The sequence below is a fragment of the Aethalodelphis obliquidens genome, unplaced genomic scaffold (assembly GCF_003676395.1).
Source record: "Aethalodelphis obliquidens isolate GAN/ISIS:26980383/991018 unplaced genomic scaffold, ASM367639v1 scaffold9, whole genome shotgun sequence".
Classification (NCBI taxonomy): domain Eukaryota; kingdom Metazoa; phylum Chordata; class Mammalia; order Artiodactyla; family Delphinidae; genus Aethalodelphis; species Aethalodelphis obliquidens.
The window spans coordinates 21,148,323-21,169,843 of NW_020837953.1; the positions used below are offsets into that span (position 1 = coordinate 21,148,323).

Below are 21,521 nucleotides of genomic sequence, written 5' to 3' on the forward strand. Positions count from 1 at the left end.
CTAAACACTTAGCCTCTCCCAAGATATCATGCTTATACCCTCCAGGGCTGACCCTAATTTAAAGTTAATGCATAGCCATCCATTCACATATTTAAAAGACAGAAATTCCTCAAGATGGAAAATCCTATTTTAATCCTTCTATGTTCATTTCACAGTTCTAAGTGGGCCAACTAGTCCCTTTACTTTTTCCCATCACAGGAAGGGGTTTTGCAAAATGGAAGCAATGTTACAAAGGAAATGGGAAAACAGATCAGGTTGAGGGGAAGACTGCTTCATGAAACATCCTTGGTTTTCATATCCAATCTTGATTCTAATGTTTATTCAATAAGCAGTCATCACCAAAGGGCAAAGGAAGAATGATATTTATTCACTACATTTTCAAGAGCCCACACTCACCTGTCTTGGCTTGAGAATCAGGTGCTGTGATCTCCATGATGAGATTTTCTAAAGAAGTACCTTTGCAATTGATTTCTTCTACCAAAGTTCCCTTACTTGTCCAGTCATCTAGGAGACCCTGTTTAAAGAACAAATTAGCAAAATGTAATATCTGGAGGCTTTCTCCTCATAAGTAGGGACACCTGTTCTACATACACTCCCTAAAGTTTTGATAAGCATTAAGCAATCGTCCTCATTTATTCAGCCATTTCCAGAACTTGGTTTAGCCAGCCAAGATGTGGGAGAATGGTATCCTAGAATATTCAGGCCCTTCTAATTCATTCATTCATTCATTCATCAAGCAAGTATTTTTTGAGCACTAACTATAGGCCAGGCATTGTGCCAAACACTGGGGATACAAAATAGGCTTATGACACAGTTCCTAAAACCAAGAGCTCAGATTATCAATGGCATTATAATGTGATAATGCTATTACAGAAATATGCACAGCCACTAGACTCTGAGAGCACAAAAGGACACACATCTAACTCTGCCTGGAGAGAGGAAAGATTGGAGTTAAGATAAGAGTTTGCCAGGTGGACAAAGGGAATACCATGCTTGTAAAGAATATAAAGGAAATGGTAATTGGAGGGTAAAATGAGGAGCTAGGTATTGAGATGTAGAGAAACATACAGAATCATAGGCTACACTTTGCCTTTTCAAGGGAATTTTATATTGGGTTTGAAGTCAGAGCTCAAACCACCACAGAAAGCTGTTAGGAAACAATGGCATTTGCTCTAAGACAAAAGTATCTGGTCACATTGTCTCTAAGCTGTAAACTGCCTGCTACAGAAGTAGAATTTTACTCTTTTCCAAGCTGGGACACCATCCTAGCCTTCAATCCCTTCCTCCATCCTGAATCTCCCTCACAATCTACTTAGTTTGCTTTTGACTTCAAGCTACAAAGCAGCGGCAGAGAACGACATCGAGCCATGAACATCTGGCAAGCTCATGCTGCCCAGCTTCAAGCTGAACCTTGCCAATTCAGAGTGTGTCAGTTCTTTTATTAGTCACTCTTGATTCCAAAGAGCCAGCAGTTCCCAAACTATGCACTGACTCACAGGATACTTTAAATTTTTGAGGGAAAAACAGTGACATCTGTTGGACACCATGTGAACAACTACTGTTAAGCTGTTTGGACCTGACCACTTAGTAAGTGAGGTTTTTCAGTTTTCTGGGTGTTTTTTTGTTTGTTTGTTTTTTGCCTTGAGATGCCATGAAAAATGTCTTGAAACACAAAGGGAACCATGAACCAAGAAATCAGGGAACCTCTGTCCTAGGGAACTCCCCACGGCAAATGCTCCTGGCACTCTCTCTGTGAAAGCTCTTCTCTTTCATCTATTTAAGATAAATCCTGTTTTACTAAGAAAATAAGGACAAATGCATGAGCGTTAGTTGGAGACTGGTTTCAACAAAAGTAAGAAACATGTTAGAGGTGCAAATAGAGCTGGATGACTATGAATCAAATATAGGAGAGAAGGGATTCTGCAACAGATGGGAGAAAGGCTGATGTACCATGCAGGTACATTCCAACCATGTGATTGTAACTTTTCCTTTATTAGTTGAGGAGAAATTCTCTCCTCAATTTTCTGATCACATATCTGGTCACTTGCTCACCTATAATTGTCTAATTCTCAAACATACAACAAGAGTGTAATCTTCTCAAGACTGGACTCTGACAACTGTCTTTTTTATGACCTGCCACAGCATGACAGGCATCCCCAAGACAGCTGAAACTTTATAGATACCATTCCCAGATTACTTTTTTGGTTTTGGCTTTTAAATAGGAGATGTTTTGGTGCTCAGTGCTTGGGTAGGGGTAGGCTGGACTCACGTGGAGAAAATGGAGGAACTGCTATTCTGACACATGGATAATTTGGATTTCTCATACCATTTGCCCACCACAGGTGGAAATGAGTCCACACAAGATTCCAAACTGCTGTCCAGCCTGATTCCTGGAGAGACTTTGTTCACCTACCTTCAGGTGTTCAATCTGTTTTTCCAGCTCTTTAGTGCTCATGAAAGTCTCTGTCGGTGGAATACTCCCTTCGGTTTCCTTCAGCCATTTCTGGAAAGTCCTAACCAACTTCCGGAATTCATCTAATTGCTGCTGGCAAGATGATGCATCTTCCTCTCTGTCAACAGAGACAACTTGTTACTTGCCAGACTAAGCTTGTAAAGAAGTCAACGTGAACTAAAACTATATTCATTCTAGGACTCCAGGCATCAGTTTCCTAACAGGGCCTTTCCTTCTCATAATCTTTTCCATGGCAGCTTTGGCTAAACAACCACATATAATGTAGGAGAGCATCAAACTAAGGAATCTGTTGCCCTTGTTTGGACATTTCTGGGGAAAGGAGTCTTCAATCTTACTCTAGGCTAAAGTGAAAATGAGAAAAACTAAAGGGAGCCTGCTATTTAGGTACTATGATACAATGGAAAGAATGCAGGCTTTGGATCTCAAGGCCAGCTCTGCTACTTTTTAGGTATTTGACTCTTTCAAGGCCCAATTCAAATGCTAATTCCTTTAACAAGGAAGATGCCAAAATTGAGGCTCAGAGAAGTTAGGCTAAGCATACCAATGAGCAAAATAAATCAAGGAGAAAGGAGAATTCAATTTTGAAATTAAGTTTTGGAAATGGTCACATCTATTAGACTTCAAGCCAGAGATCCTGGCTCTTCATATAGCTACGTAGCCCTCAGCGGAGGGCAAGAAAAACAAAGCCTTCGTGGCCTTTGTCCTGTCCCTTTCACCTGCACTAAATAACCGCTGCTTACAGTGCTGATCTGAGCAACTGCTTTCCCCTAGTCACTGAAGCCATCATCTGCTAAATCGGAATATTTACGGCTAAACCAAGAGAAGTCTTCCCAAGCTTTTAAACCCACAGGAGGCTTTCCAATGGAGGAATTATGGCTTTTCAACTGTGAGCTAATAACCTGAAATCATCTACCTTTGTTGTACATTCCCATGTTTGCCTTAAAAGAAGAATCCAGAAACTCCTCTGTAACAGCAACTTAAATGTGGTCAAAACAAGCAGTGTGAGTTCCAATATAATCCTTAATTATGTCTGGGAAGTCTCTTCCAATTTTTCTCATTATTTCAAATCCTGCCACAATCCAACTTGCTGCCCCAAATTTGTTCTGTTTGGTCCAGGTGACCTGGACTTTTGATTGTACTCAGGGGGAACTGAATCCCATTACTGAGAAGGAACTCACTATTTACTAACAGAAAGACCACTAAGCATTAAGTAGACTGAATAGCTTTGTCTGAAAGAGGCACTTTCCAATCTCCTAAGGCTCAGTAGCAGAATTTTGATGCCATCTTTTCTGGTGAAGAAGGAAGGAGGAGAAAGTTATTTCATTCAAAAGCAAGAAAAAATTAGCTCCATGACACTGATCCATACATATGAAAACTCACCTTTCTTTAACTGTCTTCTGTAGCTCTGTGAAGTCCTTTTTGAGGTTCTGTACCCTGTCCTGGTGCTGGGACAGGTCCAGGGCAAAGCCACAGGAGCTCAGGTCAGTGACCAGGTACTCAAGAGTATCCAGGTTCTCCTGTTGGTCTTCCATTTCCAAATTGAGCTCCTGTCAAGGAAACAAGGAAATGTATTCAATCCTCTGGTCCTTGTAAATAATGACTCTAAAGAATGAAAGATATCTAGATTAAAGCTGGGGCATGTTCTCCCTTATTTGTAGAAAAAGGGGGAACAAGAAAAGAGGCATGGGGCTTCCCTGGTGGCACAGTGGTTGAGGGTCCGCCTGCCGATGCAGGGGACGTGGGTTCGTGCCCCGCTCCGGGAGGATCCCACATGCCGCGGAGCGGCTGGGCCCGTGAGCCATGGCCGCTGGGCCTGCGTGTCTGGAGCCTGTGCTCCGCGGCTAGAGAGGTCACAGCAGTGAAAGGCCCGCATATCGCAAAACACAAAACAAAACAAAAACAAAAACAAAAAAAAAAAGAAAAGAGGCATGTTCACCGGGTCAACTGCTAGATCAAAACATTAAATATGTAGGATTTCTCCAATCCACCTGAGAGTGGCTGGAAATTACAAAGGAGTCTTGTCTCCTTTAAACAAATCTTTAAAGATTCCAGAGGCAGCATGAGAGAATAAAAAGAATGGAAGTTTCTGGAGTACAACAGACCTGAAAGTCAATCATGGCTTTGCCCTTTACTAGCTTGTGATCTTAAGCTATTGAACTTCTCTAAGCTTCCGCAGTCTGTCTCTTCTTTAAAACAGGTAAACACACTCTTCACTATTATTTAACACTGTATTGACAATATTAGCCAATGCAATTAGGTAGGAGAAAACAATTTGTGGCATAAGAATTTGAAGAGGTACAACTATATTTGCAGATTACATGAAAGTATATTTGTAAAACCTCAGAGAATCAACAATACAACCAAATTGAACAACGAAGTAATCCAATAAGAATATAAAATCAACATATAAAAATCAAGAATAATATAATAGCAACACAAAACGTACAATTTTAGGAACAGTACAAAACCTTTATGAATAAAACTTTAAAAGACTTCTGAAAGACATGAAAGCAGACCTGGAAAAAAAGGAAAGATGTCCATAAAGCTATGTGTGTATGTGTATGCATGCATCTATGTGTGCATATATGCATGTGTGAATGAGTAAAGTAATGTGAGCCAAACAAATATACCAACTCTTTTCTCTAGGACTGATGAAGTTGATTCTAATGTTCATATGGAAAAATAAATGTACAATTATAGCTATGAGAAATCCTGAAAAAGAAAAAAAGAGAAAATGAAAAAAGAAATAAGGGAGATTAGCCTTACCACATAGTAAAACATACCAGAAAGCCTCTAGAATTAAAAATAGTATGCTATTCTTAATGAATAGAAAGACCAGTGAAATAGAATAGAAAATCAAGAAATAAACTTCAAAACCTAAGACATTTTGTATGTGATAAAGACAGATTCTCAAATCACTGGGGTAAAGACAGACTTTTCAAATAAATGATATTGGGAGTAACTATATAGAACTTTGAAAAAAGATGAACTTGTATTCATAGCTCATACTATACCTCACAATAAACTTAAATTGTTAAAGTATTCAAATGTAAAAGAAAAAAAAGAAAAGGAAACCATTGGGTAAATTCCATCATAACCTGGGTGTGGCAAAAGGCTTTCAAACTATGACTAAAAATACAACTTCAATGAAAGAGTGATATCTCTGGTTTCAAGCTATACTACAAAGTTACAGTAATCACAACAGTACAGTACTGGCACAAAAACAGACATATACATCAATGGAATAGAACAGAAACCCCAGAATATAAATCTAAATGGATAAAGAAGATCTCTATCTCTCTCTCTCTCTCTCTCTCTCTCTCTCACACACACACACACACACACACAGACAATGGAATATTACTCAGCCATAAAAAAGCATGAAATCTTGCCATCTGTGACAACATGGATAGATCTAGAGTATATCATGCTAAGTGAAATAAGTCAGAGAAAGACAAATACTGTTGATCTCATACTTGAAATCTCAAAAACAAAACAAATGAACGAACAAACAAACAAAAACAGACTCATAAATACAGAGAACAGGTGGTTGTTAGAGGGAAGAAGGTTAGGAGAATGGGTGAAATGGGTGAAGGGAATTAAGAGGCACAAACTTCCAGTTATAAAATAAATTTAAGTCATGGGGATGTAATATACAGCATAAGGAACATGGTCAATAACACTGTAATAACTCTGAATGGGGACAGATGGTTACTAGCCTTACCATGGTAATCATTTCATTATGTATTTAAATGTTGAGTCACTATGTTGTACACCTGAAACTAACATAATATTGTATGTCAACTATATTTCAGTTTAAAAAAAAGTGATAAAATCTATTGTGTAAAAATTTTAAAAAAAAACAACTTTTATATGGCCAAAAACACCATAAGCAAAGTCAAAAGGCAAAGGACAAACTGTGAGAAAATATTTCCAACCTGTTATAAAGGACTAATTTCCCTAATACAGAACTCTTGTTAAGTTGAAAGAAAAAAAAGATCAAACTCTTGGCAGACGATAGCAAAATACATGAACCAATGATCTACAAATAAATGTCTCTTAAATGTATAAAAATATATTCAACTTAGAGAAGAAATAAAAAATTAAAACCACATTGAGATATGTTTTATTAATTAGATTAGCAAAAACTCAAATGCTTGACAATACATTCTATTGGTGAGGCTGCAGGGGAAATATATAGTACTGTCATACACTTCTGCTAGGGATGCAAAATGGAGAAATCCTCATGGAGGGAACTTGGCTACATCTAACAAAACCACACAACCGTTTACCCTCTGATGCAACAATTCCAGTCTAGGAATTACTCTGAAGATACACTTCCAATAATACAGGGAAAAAACACAGAATTATTCACTACAGTGTCATTTTTAATAGCACAGTTTTGGAAACACCAGAACAAGAGTCTGGTGGAATAAACTACGGTTCATCCTCAAAATGAATGTATAGTTTAAAAACAAAAAAAAAAGAGGAGGATATCTATGAATTAAGTGATTTCTAAGACATATTAAGCATAAAAGGAAAGTGCAAAAGATTACGTATTGTACCCCCTTTTGCGTAACGAAGAATTGGAAATGGTGTGTTTATTTTGGAAAAAATAAATAGAAATAATAAATGTGAAATCCACTACCTGTGGGGGTGAATGGGATAGAAGACACACGGAAGAGAGTGAGAGTATATTCTTATTCACTTTCCTACACCCTGAATATAACTTTTTGAAAAGTTTTGACTTTTGAGCTATCTTTTCTTTTTTGAAATTTGAATTTTATTTTTTTATACAGCAGGTTCTTATTAGTTATCCATTAGTTATACATATTAGTGTATATATGTCAATCCCAATCTCCCAATTCATCACACCACCACCACCCCCTGCCACTTTCCCCCTGGTGTCCATACGTTTGTTCTCTATATATGTTTCAATTTCTGCCCTGCAAACCGGTTCATCTGTACCATTTTTCTAGATTCCACATATATGTGTTAATATACGATATTTGTTTTTCTGTTTCTGACTTACTTCACTCTGTACAAGAGTCTCTAGATCCACCCATGTCTCTACAAATGACCCAATTTTGTTCCTTTTTATGGCTGAGTAATATTCCATTGTATATATGTACCACATCTTCTTTATCCATTTGTCTGTTGATGGGCATTTAGATTGCTTCCATGACCTGGCTACTGTAAATAGTGCTGCAATACACATTGGGGTGCATGTGTCTTTTTGAATAATGGTTTTCTCTGGGTATATGCCCAGTAGTGGGACTGCTGGGTCATATGGTAATTTTATTTTTAGTTTTTTAAGGAACCTCCACACCGTTCTCCAGAATGGCTGTATCAATTTACATTCCCACCAACAGTGCAAGAGGGTTCCCTTTTCTCCACACCCTCTACAGCATTTGTTGTTTGTAGATTTTCTGATGATGCCCATTCTAACTGGTATGAGGTGATACCTCATTGTAGTTTTGATTTGCATTTCTCTAATAATTAGTGATGTTGAGCAGCTTTTCATGTGCTTCTTGGCCATCTGTATGTCTTCTCTGGAGAGATTTAGGTCTTCTGCCCATTTTTGGATTGGGTTGTTTGTTTCCTTAATATTGAGCTGTGAGAGCTGTTTATATATTTTGGAGATTAATCCTTTGTCCGTTGATTCGTTTGCAAGTATTTTCTCCCATTCTGAGGGTTGTCTTTTCATCTTGTTTATGGTTTCCTTTGCTGTGCAAAAGCTCTGAAGTTTCATTAGGTCCCATTTGTTTATTTTTGTTTTTATTTCCATTCCTCTAGGAGGTGGGTCAAAAAGGATCTTGCTGTGATTTATGTCATAGAGTGTTCTTCCTATGTTTTCCTATAAGAGTTTTATAGTGTCCGGTCTTACATTAAGTCTCTAATCCATTTTGAGTTTATTTTTGTGTATGGTGTTAGGGAGTGTTCTAATTTCATTCTTTTACATGTAGCTGTCCAGTTTTCCCAGCACCACTTATTGAACAGATTGTCTTTTCTCCATTGTATATCCTTGCCTCCTTTGTCATAGGTTAGTTGACCATAGGTGCGTGGGTTCATCTACACTTTCTATCCTGTTCCACTGATCTATATTTGTTTTTGTGCCAGTACCATATTGTCTTGATTACTGTAGCTTTGTAGTACAGTCTGAAGTCAGGAAGTCTGATTCCTCCAGCTCCATTTTTTTCCCTCAAGACTGTTTCCGCTATTTGGGGTCTTTTGTGTCTCCATACAAATTGTAAGATTTTTTTGGTCTAGTTCTGTAAAAAATGCCATTGGTAATTTGATAGAAATTGCATTGAATCTGTAGACTGCTTTGGGTAGTATGGTCATTTTCACAATATTGATTCTTCCAATCCAAGAACATGGTATATCTCTCCATCTGTTGGTATCATCTTTAATTTCTTTCATCAGTGTCTTATAGTTTTCTGCATACAGGTCTTTTGTCTCCCTAGGTAGGTTTATTCTTAGGTATTTTATGCTTTTTGTTGCAATGGTAAGTGGGAGTGTTTCCTTAATTTCTCTTTCAGATTTTTCATCATTAGTGTATAGGAATGCAAGAGATTTCTGTGCATTAATTTTGTATCCTGCTACTTTACCACATTCATTGATTAGCTCTAGTAGTTTTCTGGTGGCATCTTTAGGATTCTCTATGTATAGTATCATGTCATCTGCAAACAATAACAGTTTTACTTCTTCTTTTCCAATTTGGATTCCGTTTATTTCTTTTTCTTCTCTGATGGCTGTGGCTAGGACTTCCAAAACTATGTTTAATAATAGTGGTGAGAGTAGACATCCTTGTCTTGTTCCTGAACTTAGAGGAAATGCTTTCTGTTTTTCACCATTGAGAATGATGTTTGCTGTGGGTTTGTCATATATGGCCTTTATTATGTTGAGGTAGGTTCCCTCTATGTCCACTTTCTGGAGAGTTTTTATCATAAATGGGTGTTGAATATTGTTAAAAGCTTTTTCTGCATCTATTGAGATGATCATATGGTTCTTCTTCTTCAATTTGTTAATATGGTGTATCACATTGATTGATTTGCATATATTGAAGAATCCTTGCATCCCTGGGATAAATCCCACTTGATCATGGTGTATGATCCTTGTAATGTGTTGTTGGATTCTGTTTGCTAGTATTTTGTTGAGGAGTTTTGCATCTATATTCATCAGTGATATTGGTCTGTAATTTTCTTTTTTTTGTAGTATCTTTGTCTGGTTTTGGTATCAGGGTGATGGTGGCCTCATAGAATGAGTTTGGGAGTGTTCCTTCCGCTGCAATTTTTTGGAAGAGTTTGAGGAGGATGGGTGCTAGCTTTTCTCTAAATGTTTGACAGAATTCACCTGTGAAGCCTCTGGTCCTGGACTTTTGGTTGTTGGAAAATTTTTAATCACAGTTTCAATTTTACTTGTGATTGGTCTGTTCATATTTTCTATTTCTTCCTGGTTCAGTCTTCGAAGGCTATACCTTGCTAAGAATTTGTCCATTTCTTTCAGGGTGTCCACTATATTGGCATAGAGTTGCTTGTAGTAGTCTCTTAGGATGCTTTGTATTTCTGCGGTGTCTGTTGTAACTTGTCCTTTTTCATTTCTAATTTTATTGATTTGAGTCCTCTCCCTCTTTTTCTTGATGAGTCTGGCTAATGGTTTATCAATTTTGTTTATCTTCTCAAAGAACCAGATTTTAGTTTTATTGGTCTTTGCAATTGTTTTCTTTGTTTCTATTTCATTTATTTCTGCTCTGATCTTTATGATTTCTTTCCTTCTACTAACTTTGGATTTTGTTTGTTCTTTCTCTAGTTCCTTTAGGTGTAAAGTTAGATTATTTGAGATGTTTGTTGTTTCTTGAGGTAGGCTTGTAATGCTATAAACTTCCCTCTTAGAACTGCTTTTGCTGCATCCCATAGGTTTTGGATCGTTGTGTTTTCATTGTCATTTGTCTCTAGGTATTTTTTGACTTCCTCTTTGATTTCTTCCATGATCTTTTGGTTCTTTAGTAACGTATTGTTTAACCTCCATGTGTTTGTGTTTTTAACGTTTTTTTCCCCTGTAATTGATTTCTAGTCTCATAGTGTTGTGGTCAGAAAAGATGGTTGATATGATTTCAATTTTCTTAAATTTACTGAGGCTTCATTTGTGACCCAAGATGTGACCTACCCTGGTGAATGTTCTGTGTGCACTTGAGAAGAAAGTGTAATCTGCTGTTTTTGGATGGAATGTCCTATAAATATCAATTAAATCTATATGGTGTATTGTGTCATTTAAAGCTTGTGTTTCCTTATTAATTTTCTGTTTGAATGATTTGTCCATTGGTGTAAGTGAGGTGTTAAAGGCCCCCACTATTATTTTGTTACTGTTGATTTCCTCTTTTATAGCTGTTAGCAGTTGCCTTATGTATTGAGGTGCTCCTATGCTGGGAGCATATATATTTATAATTGTTATATCTTCTTCTTCGATTGATCCCTTGATCATTATGCAGTGTCCTTCCTTGTCTCTTGTAACATTCTTTATTTTAAAGTCTATTTTACCTGCTTGAGTATTGCTACTCCAGCTTTCTTTTGATTTCCATTTGCATGGAATATCTTTTTCCATCCCCTCACTTTCAGTCTGTATGTGTCCCTAGGTCTGAAGTGGGTCTCTTGTAGACAGCATAAATATAGGTCTTGTTTTTGTATCCATTCATCGAGCCTGTGTCTTTTGGTTGGAGCATTTAATCCATTCACATAAAGGTAATTATCGATATGTATGTTCCTAGTACCACTTTCTTAATTGTTATGCATTTGTTTTTGTAGGTCCTTTTCTTCTCTTGTGTTTCCCACTTAGAGAAGTTCCTTTAGCCTTTGTGGTAGAGCTGGTTCTTAGCTTTTGCTTGTCTGTAAAACTTTTGATTTCTCCATAGAATGTGAATGAGATCCTTGCCAGGTAAAGTAATCTTGGTTGTAGGTTCTTCCCTTTCATCACTTTAAATATGTCATGCCACTCCCTTCTGGCTTGTAGAGTTTCTGCTGAGAAATCAGCTGTTAACCTTATGGGTGTTCCCTTGCATGTTATTTGTCATTTTTCCCTTGCTGCTTTCAATAAGTTTTCTTTGACTTTAATTTTTGCCAATTTGGTTACTCTGTGTCTCGGAGTGTTTCTCCTTGCGTTATCCTGTATGGGACTCTCTGTGCTTCCTGGACATGGGTGGCTATTTCCCTTCCCATGTTAGGGAAGTTTTCGACTATAATCTCTTCAAATATTTTCTCTGGTCCTTTCCCTCTCTTTTCTCCTTCTGGGAACCCTATAATGCAAATGTTGTTGCATTTAATGTTGTCCCAGAGGTCTCTTAGGCTGTCTTCATTTCTTTTCATTCTTTTTTCTTCTGTTCCACAGACAGTGAATTCCACCATTCTGTCTCCTAGGTCACTTATCCATTCTTCTGCCTCAGTTATTCTGCTATTGATTCCTTCTAGTGTAGTTTTCATTTCAGTTATTGTATTGTTCATCTCTGTTTGTTTGTTCTTTAATTCTTCTAGGTCTTTGTTACACATTTCTTGCATCTTCTTGATCTTTACCTCCATTCTTTTTCCGAGGTCCTGGATCATCTTCACTATCATTATTCTGAATTCATTTTCTGGAAGGTTGCCTATCTCCACTTCATTTAGTTGTTTTTCTGGGGTTTTATCTTGTTCCTTTATCTGGTACATAGCCTTCTGCCTTTTCATCTTGTCTATCTTTCTGTGAATGTGGTTTTTGTTCCACAGGCTGCAGGACTGTACTTCTTGCTTCTGCTGTCTGCCCTCTGGTGGATGAGGCTATCTAAGAGGCTTGTGCAAGTTTCCTGATGGGAGGGACTGGTGGTGGGTAGAGCTGGGTGTTGCTCTGGTGGGCAGAGCTCAGTAAAACTTTAATCCACTTGTCTGCTGATGGGTGGGGCTGGGTTCCCTCCCTGTTGGTTGTTTGGCCTGAGGTGACCCAACACTGGAGCCTACCCGGGCTCTTTGGTGGGGCTAATGGCAGACTCTGGGAGGGCTCACGCCAAGGAGTACCTCCCAGAACTTCTGCTGCTGGTGAGACACAGCCACCCCCCTCCTCTTCAGGAGACCCTCCAACACTAGCAGGTACGTCTGGTTCAGTCTCCTATGGGGTCACTGCTCCTTCCCCTGGGTCCCGATGCACACACTACTTTGTGTGTGCCCTCCAAGAATGGAGTCTCTGTTTCTTCCAGTCCTGTCTAATTCCTGTAATCAAATCCCACTAGCTGTCAAGGTCTGATGCTCCAGGAATTCCTCCCCCCTGTTGCCGGACCCCCAGGTTGGGAAGCCTGACGTGGGGCTCAGAACCTTCACTCCAGTGGGTGGACTTCTGTGGTGTAAGTGTTCTCCGGTTTGTGAGTCACCCACCCAGCAGTTATGGGATTTGCTTTTATTGTGATTGTGCCCCTCCTACTGTCTCATTGTGGCTTCTCCTTTGTCTTTGGATATGGGGTATCTTTTTTGGTGAGTTCCAGTGTCTTCCTGTCGATGACTGTTCAGCAGTTAGTTGTGATTCCGGTGCTCTCACAAGAGGGAGTGAGAGCACGTCCTTCTACTACGCCATCTTGAACCAATCTCCAACCTCCGATACTTTTTAATTCCCAAAATAGTTTCTTCAAGATAGATATTATTATTCCATGAGAATTTAGTCAACTGTTGATCCTTTAGAAAGCAGTCTTGGAAAATCTGAGCTTTCTTAATGTTTCACATATTTAAAAATAAAACTTTACAAAGAAAAATAAAATCCTGGAGTTGAATACAAATAGAAACAAAGAAAGCTAATTATGTAAGAAATTACAGGGAAAAAAAAAATTCAGGTAACTTTGAACATAGTATACAGTAGGTCAGAGTCTCAGGACAAAAAGAAATCTAAAGAAATCTTGAATTTTACTTAGTAGGTCTGTTATTGGTAGAAATAATAGTGTAATTCCAAAGTGATCTTATTTTATTGTAGGATATAGCAAATAATATATTAAGTTGTTGGAAACGAGGGTTCTCCCTGTGAGCAGAGGAAGACACAAATAGGGAATGGAGGAAGAATCCTATGGTGTTGAGTTCGAGCTGGATTATCAGTATGAATACATGATATAAAAAACTTTCAAGATTTCCTAATCCTATCCACTTAAGGGACCTAGAAGCAATGACACCCTAACGGCTCATCTACTTATCTGGATTTTGATATCTAATTACACTTCCCCAGTAAAAATAAGGCTCCTTGGAGAAACAGGTGATTTCAGGTATGGGACAGGGAAACTACAAGGTGATCATGACACATCTTATTGTGCCAGAAAGTAAGAGAGTACTCATATACTGGTAGGGACATGTCAAAAAGACCAGGAGACAGCTTAAAGGGGCACCCACTGACCACATTTGAAAACGTTTGGGCATAAAAAAGAACAACGATGATAATGAAAATAGAAGCCCATAGTGATACTCTTTTATATATTTATAAAGAGAGAAAAAACAGCAATTGGCAGATCCAGGTGAAAGTATGCTGATGTTTATTGTGCTGTTCCTTTTACTTTCAAGTTTAAAAATTTTCAAAACAAAAAGCAAAAAGTTAGGAGAGCAAACCAAACAAAACAATGAGATTGCAGTACAATATGGAAAACGTTAGATAGTTGGATAAACCCAAGGCAGCGATGTGAGAATACAACCATGTTGAGGTACTACAGGTGGGAATGTGGGCAGGTGCAGCCATTCTGGAGCTCAAGTTAGCTACTACTTGGTCAAATTAAGTACAGGCAGGTACTATGACCCAGCAATTCTGTTCCTGGATATACATCTGTATCTACAGGAGGTAATAACTCTTCACCAAAGATTTTCAGCTCTGCACCTACTAGATATATGGTAGGATTACATTTCTCCACCCCCTTGAAAGTCAGCTATGGTCATGTGAAACTTGCTTTGACTAATAAAATGTAAATGGATATGATATGTCCTCTTCCCCTTGCAGTAGTAATCGTGAAAACATATGTCAGGATGAAGTTTCCATCAACTTGAAAGACTGAGTGACCTTGATGAGCTAAGTATTCCTGCTGATGTGGGTTGAACATGTAATATGAGTGAAAAATAAATCTAGTCTGTGTTTTTAAAAAATGAACAAACAATATCTAGCTTACAGGATGGCTGTGAGAATTCTTTAAGACAATGCAGGTAAAGTTTCCAGTGCATTGACTGACATATTATGTGTTCAGTAAATATGTTTTTTTTCCTTGCCTTTCTTTCCCCTTTATTCTGCCCATCTGGCAGATATATCCTTACCTGGATCTGTTGGAAGAAATGTGCAATATCTTGATCTGGCTGATTCCCAGAGGCCAGCAACCGACTTTTGTTTTCCATGAATCGCTGCAGCTTATCAGAGAGATGCTCAAACATCTCTGCCTGGGGCAGAAGCTTCTTTAGGGAGCTCTCCTTTTCTTGCTGCTGTAGCCGGAGCTGTTCAAAGCGCTGGCTCACCTCGGCCAGTTTGCCCTGCAGCACTGCGGCCGAGTTGCTGTCTGCCGTCTCCGTGAATCGGGTCACCATCTCACGTGTGGCCTCCAAGCTGCTCTTCTGCCGAGCAATGTCCTGCTTCAATTTCTGTCATCAAGAACACGTCTGTCAGCTCCTGGCTCACTTATTCCAGGATATCTGAGCCACAAACTAATAAGCTTCTAGTTAACTACATGCTCACCTCCTCAAGGAGGGTTGGAGGATTGCAACTGAAACTTCAGAATACCATCAATACCCTCAGTTCTCCACCCCATGTGACCAGTGACTTTGCCATCACCACTTTTCCTCAAGCTTACCAATGGTTTGGAAATTGGGTAGACAAACCTTTACATGGATTAGTCGACATTTCTAAGTCTTATTAGAAGATTCATGGAAATGAATTCTTTTCCTGATACTTTTTCAAAATGATATCATTATGGAACATGGCAAATATACCCACTATGCTAACTCTTGGGGCGCAGGTCTCACCATGTTAGTGGCCAGGGCTTCCTGTATGACTCCTGATGACAGCGGTGCCACCTTCTCCTCTTCCAGGTTATTTTCAACTTCACCGATGGACTGTAACAAGCTGTCCAGGCTTTCCTGGACGCTCTGAGACTGGGCGATGGCTTTCTGCAGCAGAGCAGAGCGCTCTGCCAAGCTACTGGAGAGGCTCTGGAAATGGCTGAGTATGGAATCTGGAAATTCAAGGCCATGAGAAGAGAGAGTGGGGACAATTTTTGTGTTGCACTTTAAAAAGAAAACATTTAAATTGTACATGTTAGTTATAATAACAACAGAAATCAAGACAAACGGAAAGAAAAATAAGCCTAAATACATCGCTATTTGAACCAAATTCAAGAAGCATTATATATTTAGCACCTACTAAGTGCCAGGAATTGTGCTCGATGCTGAAGACTAAAGATTATTATGATAAAGTCCCTGCCTTTTACAAACCTTAAAACTCTAAAAGAGAGCATAGGTAGTGGAAGGCACATCAACTAACCACAATAATAAAATCATAAGTGCTAGATTGGTACTAGGAGTACTGTACTAGAGAAACCCGAAGGAAGAATGATTAGTTCTTATCTTTTACTTCTTCTTGGGGGTCGGGGCGGGGGTGGTGTCAGGACTTTACAAAGGAAGTAACTTCCCGGTTACATCTTGAAGCATGAGCAAGATTTCATCATGCATGGTAAGGACTCAATAAATGTTAGCAGCTAAGCAATAGGAAAAACTTCAGGGGTAAAGTAATGAGGAAATGACTTGGGAAAGGAAAGAAGTCGGGTGTGGCTAGAAGGCGAGTGCCTGGGGAAAAGAGGTTGAAGTCAGACCGTGAAGGCCTCGTATGGTGTAAGAATAAAGTTCATTAGAGGGTGAGCTATTCGTGTTTATATCCACAGCCCCTAGCTAGCACCACAGATACTTGTACAACACAATGTGATATGTTACAGAACAGAGGCACATACTAGGAATTAGGGGAACACTCTGGCTATTGCTGCTTCATACCTGTAGTTTCTTGAACATGCTTGTGGTCTGGGGCTGGCTCCCCTTCAATTTCCATGAAGTCATGAGCTACCTTTTGGAGCTTTTCTACAGGTACTTGATGCTCAGCCAATTCCTCCTGCAACTGCTGCTTGTCCATGAAAAAGGACAAAAGAAAACCATCACAGTGCATAATCAAAGCTGGTTCTAGGGATTGAGAGCTACTGAGCAGCTTTATAGAATAAACTCTGTTTATCCATAGCCACAGACATCAGAATAAAGTTTTTAGGAATCATATGTTGTCCACAGCATCCCAACCACCGCCTTTAACCTATGCAAGCATTTGCTTCGCTCTGAAGCTACTCTAAGCCATGCAGCACAACAGCTTGTGTATTGGCTCACCTTTGTGGTCACAAGCTGCTGTTGCAGGACCCCAGGGTCAGAGGCAACAGTTTCTGAGAGGAGCTTCTCCACGTTGGCCTCACAAGCTTTCATCCAGGCCTGCAGGCTTTCGGCACTGCTCTGGAACTTCTGATACTGGCCTAGCAGCAAGTTCAGGTGAGCGCCCAGTCGTGCACACTGCGCCATAAGGAAAAAAAAAAAAAAAAAGAAGGGAAAGCAGACTTAAGTGGGTCAGGCCAAAGGCAGCAGCTTCCCAGGCACAGTCCAAAGAGCTCTGGCTATGTTACAGGGAACTGACTGTAACTACAGTTAAGGTTAGTGTGGGCCCCCACAGATAGATGGTAGCAACCATTTTCTGTAAGTGGGGTCCTGACTGTTTGAGCCATACTATCCACCTCCACTTTATTACACACCTGGGAAGGTTTAGTTGTATGACAAGCCACCAAAGAAATATACATCAGGTGGCAGGCAAAGGTGGGGACTGAGACGTACAAAACGTGTTCCTTTTGGGGGTGAAAGATGTTGGCAAAAAGCACAAAACAGGTAAGAAGAACTGACTGGATTCTGTATCTTGGGAGCTAAAGGGAGTTCTTTGATAGGGAGGAAGATAAGGATTTACCCTAGACGTTCTGTCCAGGAATACAGACTGTGTATTTGGTTTAAGTCTCCCTGTGCTCTGTCTCCTGCGAGGCCATGGCTGCTGGTCAGGACACAGGGAGGTGAGCACTTCTACCTTCACCACTGCAGTGAGACATACCCCTGGATATTGCTCAGATCAGGCATGAGCCCCTGGGCCTCTATATTTTGCAATTTTTCAGAACTCATAAACACTCATTCTACCCACGGTCAATCTACAAATCAGCTTGTTCACTGTGTCTGAGGTTCGTATTGTAAGCCCCAGAAACTACCCACAGTTGTGTGAGGGCTGCCATGACTGTTTCACCAGGGGCTGCCAGGAACCTCTCCTCTACCTTTGAATGGAGAGCACTGTATCTTTCTGTTGCATCCTTCAGCTTGTCCTTCACTAAGGTTCCAGTTGCTGATGGTTCTTTGCCTTCCTCAAGGCTGTTTTCTGTGTCCAAGACTTTCTGTCCTGAGATAGTCACAAATCTCAAGTCTCCTTTGTGGGAAATTACATCCTCCGAGAAACTCCCCTGTCGCTTGAGTAGGGCGGGAAGGGCCTCGGGGCTGCTGTCTCGCTTGTGCATATTCTCCAGCTCTTTCTCAGACCGTTCCAGCCAGTTTTCAAACTCTCGATAATCCTGCAGAAACTTCTGCAGCTCATCCCGTAGTGTCTGCACCTGCTTCAGTTCTGCCTCTGACTGGGCCAGGGAAGTCACATACTGCTCCTTTAGTTCTCCGAGCTTTTCTTGCAGCATCTGCTGCTCCTCGGGTGTGAGATTGTGGCCATGCTGGTCCAGGAAGGCCTGAGCAGACTGGGTGGCCAGGATGAAATTTTGCTGCTGAGACAGCAATTCTTGGTGACGAGCCTGGCAAAAATCCCCCCAAACAAAGGACAATCAGTAGGGAAACCACAATAACTTGTTTATGTCTACGGCTAGAAGTAGGGAGAGATCTCAATAGGTCACTTTTCCAGCTGCTCAGAAATCATTAATATCTCTCACTCTCTATGCATTATGCTATCTACTAATCCCAGATGAACTGACTCATCTAGGATCTGACAGTTTTCATGTATTATCTCATAATACTAGTGCCACCATCTGTAGTGTAGGCCGACCATATAATTCCCATATCAAGGATGGGATAAGTTAATACCAAAAAGGTGTTGTATGTCTTGACTAAGGTCATGCAGATAGTTAAGGGACAAATTGTGACTTGAACCTGACTCTCTTCATCACTAAACTACCCCAGATCTAAGAGAAGGTACAAATGGCCCACTAAAACTACCCACGCTGATGGAAGGAGACAGTAAGCTGCATAAGTCATACATATGACGGCATAAAAACTGCAAATGCTAAGCTGTGAAATATGTCATTCACATATCCTTGATGACTGTCCCTACTAGAAAAAATGTTGGAAAATTAATTCTTTAAATAAACAATTTGTATATTAGTGAGAATAGACTGTATTTCTGGATAGTACAGGTAATCTGTACGTTTTATTTGTATGTGTTATGTCTATGTACAGACATGTAGACCTTCTTTCTGTTTCAGTGGAACGTAAGTTCTTTTAGGACAGTTGTGGTTGCTTGGTTTTGTTCCTAAAATGTTCTTCCTGAGTCTAACAGAAGTCGCTGGGAGCTCAGTAAGTGTTCTTAACTATCCATACTGTTTATGCAACTCCCTAGAGAAGGACAATAGCAACCTGATAGCTTCAGCTTCTGACGTCATCTCAGGGAAGCTGGGGTGACAAATATATCCTGCTCAAAGAGACAGTAAGGGACAGTACTACAGCTTGTCTGTATACTGCCCAGATGTCCCCACTCTCATCCACCCACAGGTAAGACAGTGTCCTTCCTAGATGGAGCTGCCAGCAAGCAGTATCAGGAAGCCCCTGTGACAGCAGGACCATTTCTGCTCTGTGCCAAGACTGCCGTGGCTTTAGGGTACACACTACAATGGATCTTCCAAGCACAGAAGCAGCATGCAAGAGGCAGAAATCCTATGAATACAAAATAAGGCAATGGCCCACACAGGCTGTTCAACAGAAGCATGTCAGCTAAACCAGTTTTGTACGCTACAAAGGGATCACTAACGTATGTGATCCGTGTGTCTTCTAAGTTCCCTGAATAGTCTTTCAATCATGTAATACAATATACCTGCATATGTCAGTTAATGTCTTGGAGATGGTGGATCTGGCTGGTTCACTGGTTTATCTCCAATACCTGTCATGCATCAGGCCCTCAATATTTGCTGAATAAATAGATGAGTAGAGATGAGTAAGAAATAGTTTCCTAAGGGCAGCAGGGAACTATTAAAAGGGTTAAGCAGGGACACAGCATCTTAAAAAGATCACTTAATAGTGTGGGAATGGATTGGAGGGTAAAAGCCAAGAGTCAAGGAGACCAGAAGTTACTATAACACAAGTGAGAGCTGATAGCAGTCTGAACTGCAATTAATATCTCGATGGAGATAAAAACGTGTGGATGATTTTAAAAGAGCTATAAGAAGCGTGGGGTTTGATGACTGATTCAATATGGGAGAGTGAGGGAAGGAAAGGAATCTAGGGTGATGTTTAGTCCAGGCAAGCAAGTGGGAATATAGGAAGGAGAACATGTTCAGTGGGGGAGGGGTATTTTAGAAAATAGGAGGTCTAGTTCTCAGGTTGAGGTGCTTGTGGTTCCAAGCTGCAAATAGGCAGATGGATTTATACACTGGTTTGAAGCTCAGGGCAGGCATCTGGGCTGGAGACAAATATATACATGGAAACCACTAGTACAAATGGGAAGTGAGGTGTCGTGGGTGGATGAGATTACCCAAGGAAAATATATTCTGAAAGACGAGAAGAGGCCTAGGCTACAACCTGGAAGCATATCAGTATTTCAAAAGCTGGCCAGAGGAAAGGGAGGAGGATTATCAGGGCAGATAGTGCTATGGAAACAAGCGAGAAACTATTTCAAGGGGAGTGGTCAAGACTGTCAAGTCCACTGAGAAATCAAAGAAGATATGAACTGAGAAGTGCTCACTGGACTTAGGGCAGGAGGTTATGGTGACTTGCCCAGGGCAGCAGAGATTCACCCAGCATTGTAAGAACAAGCTAACATGCTCACCTTCAACTTCTCACATTGCTTGTCCAGCGTCTCTGGGGCTTGGGTCACCCCCATGTGACCATCAGTGGTATCCAAGGCTCCTTTCTCCAGGTTACCTCCTGAGACCTGCTCCATCTGTCCACCCAATGATCCCACTGGGTGGGAAGTCAGCCAATCCAAGAGAGCATCGATCTTACTCCTGTTCTCTTCCAGTTCCTTTGCTGCTTTACTCTGAAAGCCACAGGGGGAGTCTAGTGAGAAGGCCTTAGATACTCAGCTATGAACCAAAGGTTAAGTAAAGGGGAAGACATTTAGGCTTAAAAAAAAAAAAAAAAAAGCAGCAGCAGCTCTAAGGCTGGGTATAAACAGTCTTTGCATCCACAGAGAAAAATAAGCAGCTTCTAAATCTGTTGAAAAATAATTTAAAACAATCCCTAAATTTGATCTATATCTCACTGCTTTTAATAAAGGAGCAGGAGGGCGGCAAATCCCAGGATTTGAAAGGGCTTTGTTAAGAGATGATTTAGTCCTAGCACCTCCAAGCTTTATGGAATCCTTTCTAGGTACGCAGAAGTTATACACTGCCTTGGTAGGATAAAAAAATAGCACAGTCACACTCAATTACCTTTCTGTTCTTCCTTAAGGAAAATGCAGACTACTCCCAGCATTTTCTCTGCCAAGTAGAGCACTGAATTCTGAAACTTGTCTCTCAAATTCTATTTTCTGACTCTTCAAGTACTTTAATAAAACAGGTTATGCCAAGTGATATATTCATGTATTTCAGAATTCACCTTCAGGTAACTTACTTCTCTTTCCACATTCTCTACCTCCCTCATTAGTGTACAAGTTCACAGCCAGAAAAAGAACTTTGATTCAATAAGCCAGTGCTGAGTGGGGTGCAGAAGACCATGCGACTTTATCTTCTTTTAGGTTTATCCCAGTGCCATGTCTT

At 40.1% G+C, this 21,521-nt stretch overlaps 1 protein-coding gene across 6 annotated transcripts in view; it reads right to left on the reverse strand.

The window, feature by feature from the left end:
- MACF1 (microtubule actin crosslinking factor 1) overlaps nucleotides 1-21,521 on the reverse strand; it is a 248,778-nt gene that overhangs the window by 14,827 nt on the left and 212,430 nt on the right. For all 6 annotated transcript variants that reach the window (XM_027109006.1, XM_027109007.1, XM_027109005.1 and 3 more), the window contains 9 exons: nucleotides 20,591-20,800; nucleotides 17,832-18,350; nucleotides 16,861-17,037; nucleotides 16,483-16,606; nucleotides 15,463-15,671; nucleotides 14,764-15,081; nucleotides 3,854-4,020; nucleotides 2,414-2,570; nucleotides 397-514 (listed from right to left, as the gene is read on the reverse strand). In XM_027109006.1, the coding sequence (XP_026964807.1) occupies nucleotides 397-514; nucleotides 2,414-2,570; nucleotides 3,854-4,020; nucleotides 14,764-15,081; nucleotides 15,463-15,671; nucleotides 16,483-16,606; nucleotides 16,861-17,037; nucleotides 17,832-18,350; nucleotides 20,591-20,800 (1,999 nt within the window). The remainder of the gene's footprint in view (nucleotides 1-396; nucleotides 515-2,413; nucleotides 2,571-3,853; nucleotides 4,021-14,763; nucleotides 15,082-15,462; nucleotides 15,672-16,482; nucleotides 16,607-16,860; nucleotides 17,038-17,831; nucleotides 18,351-20,590; nucleotides 20,801-21,521) is intronic.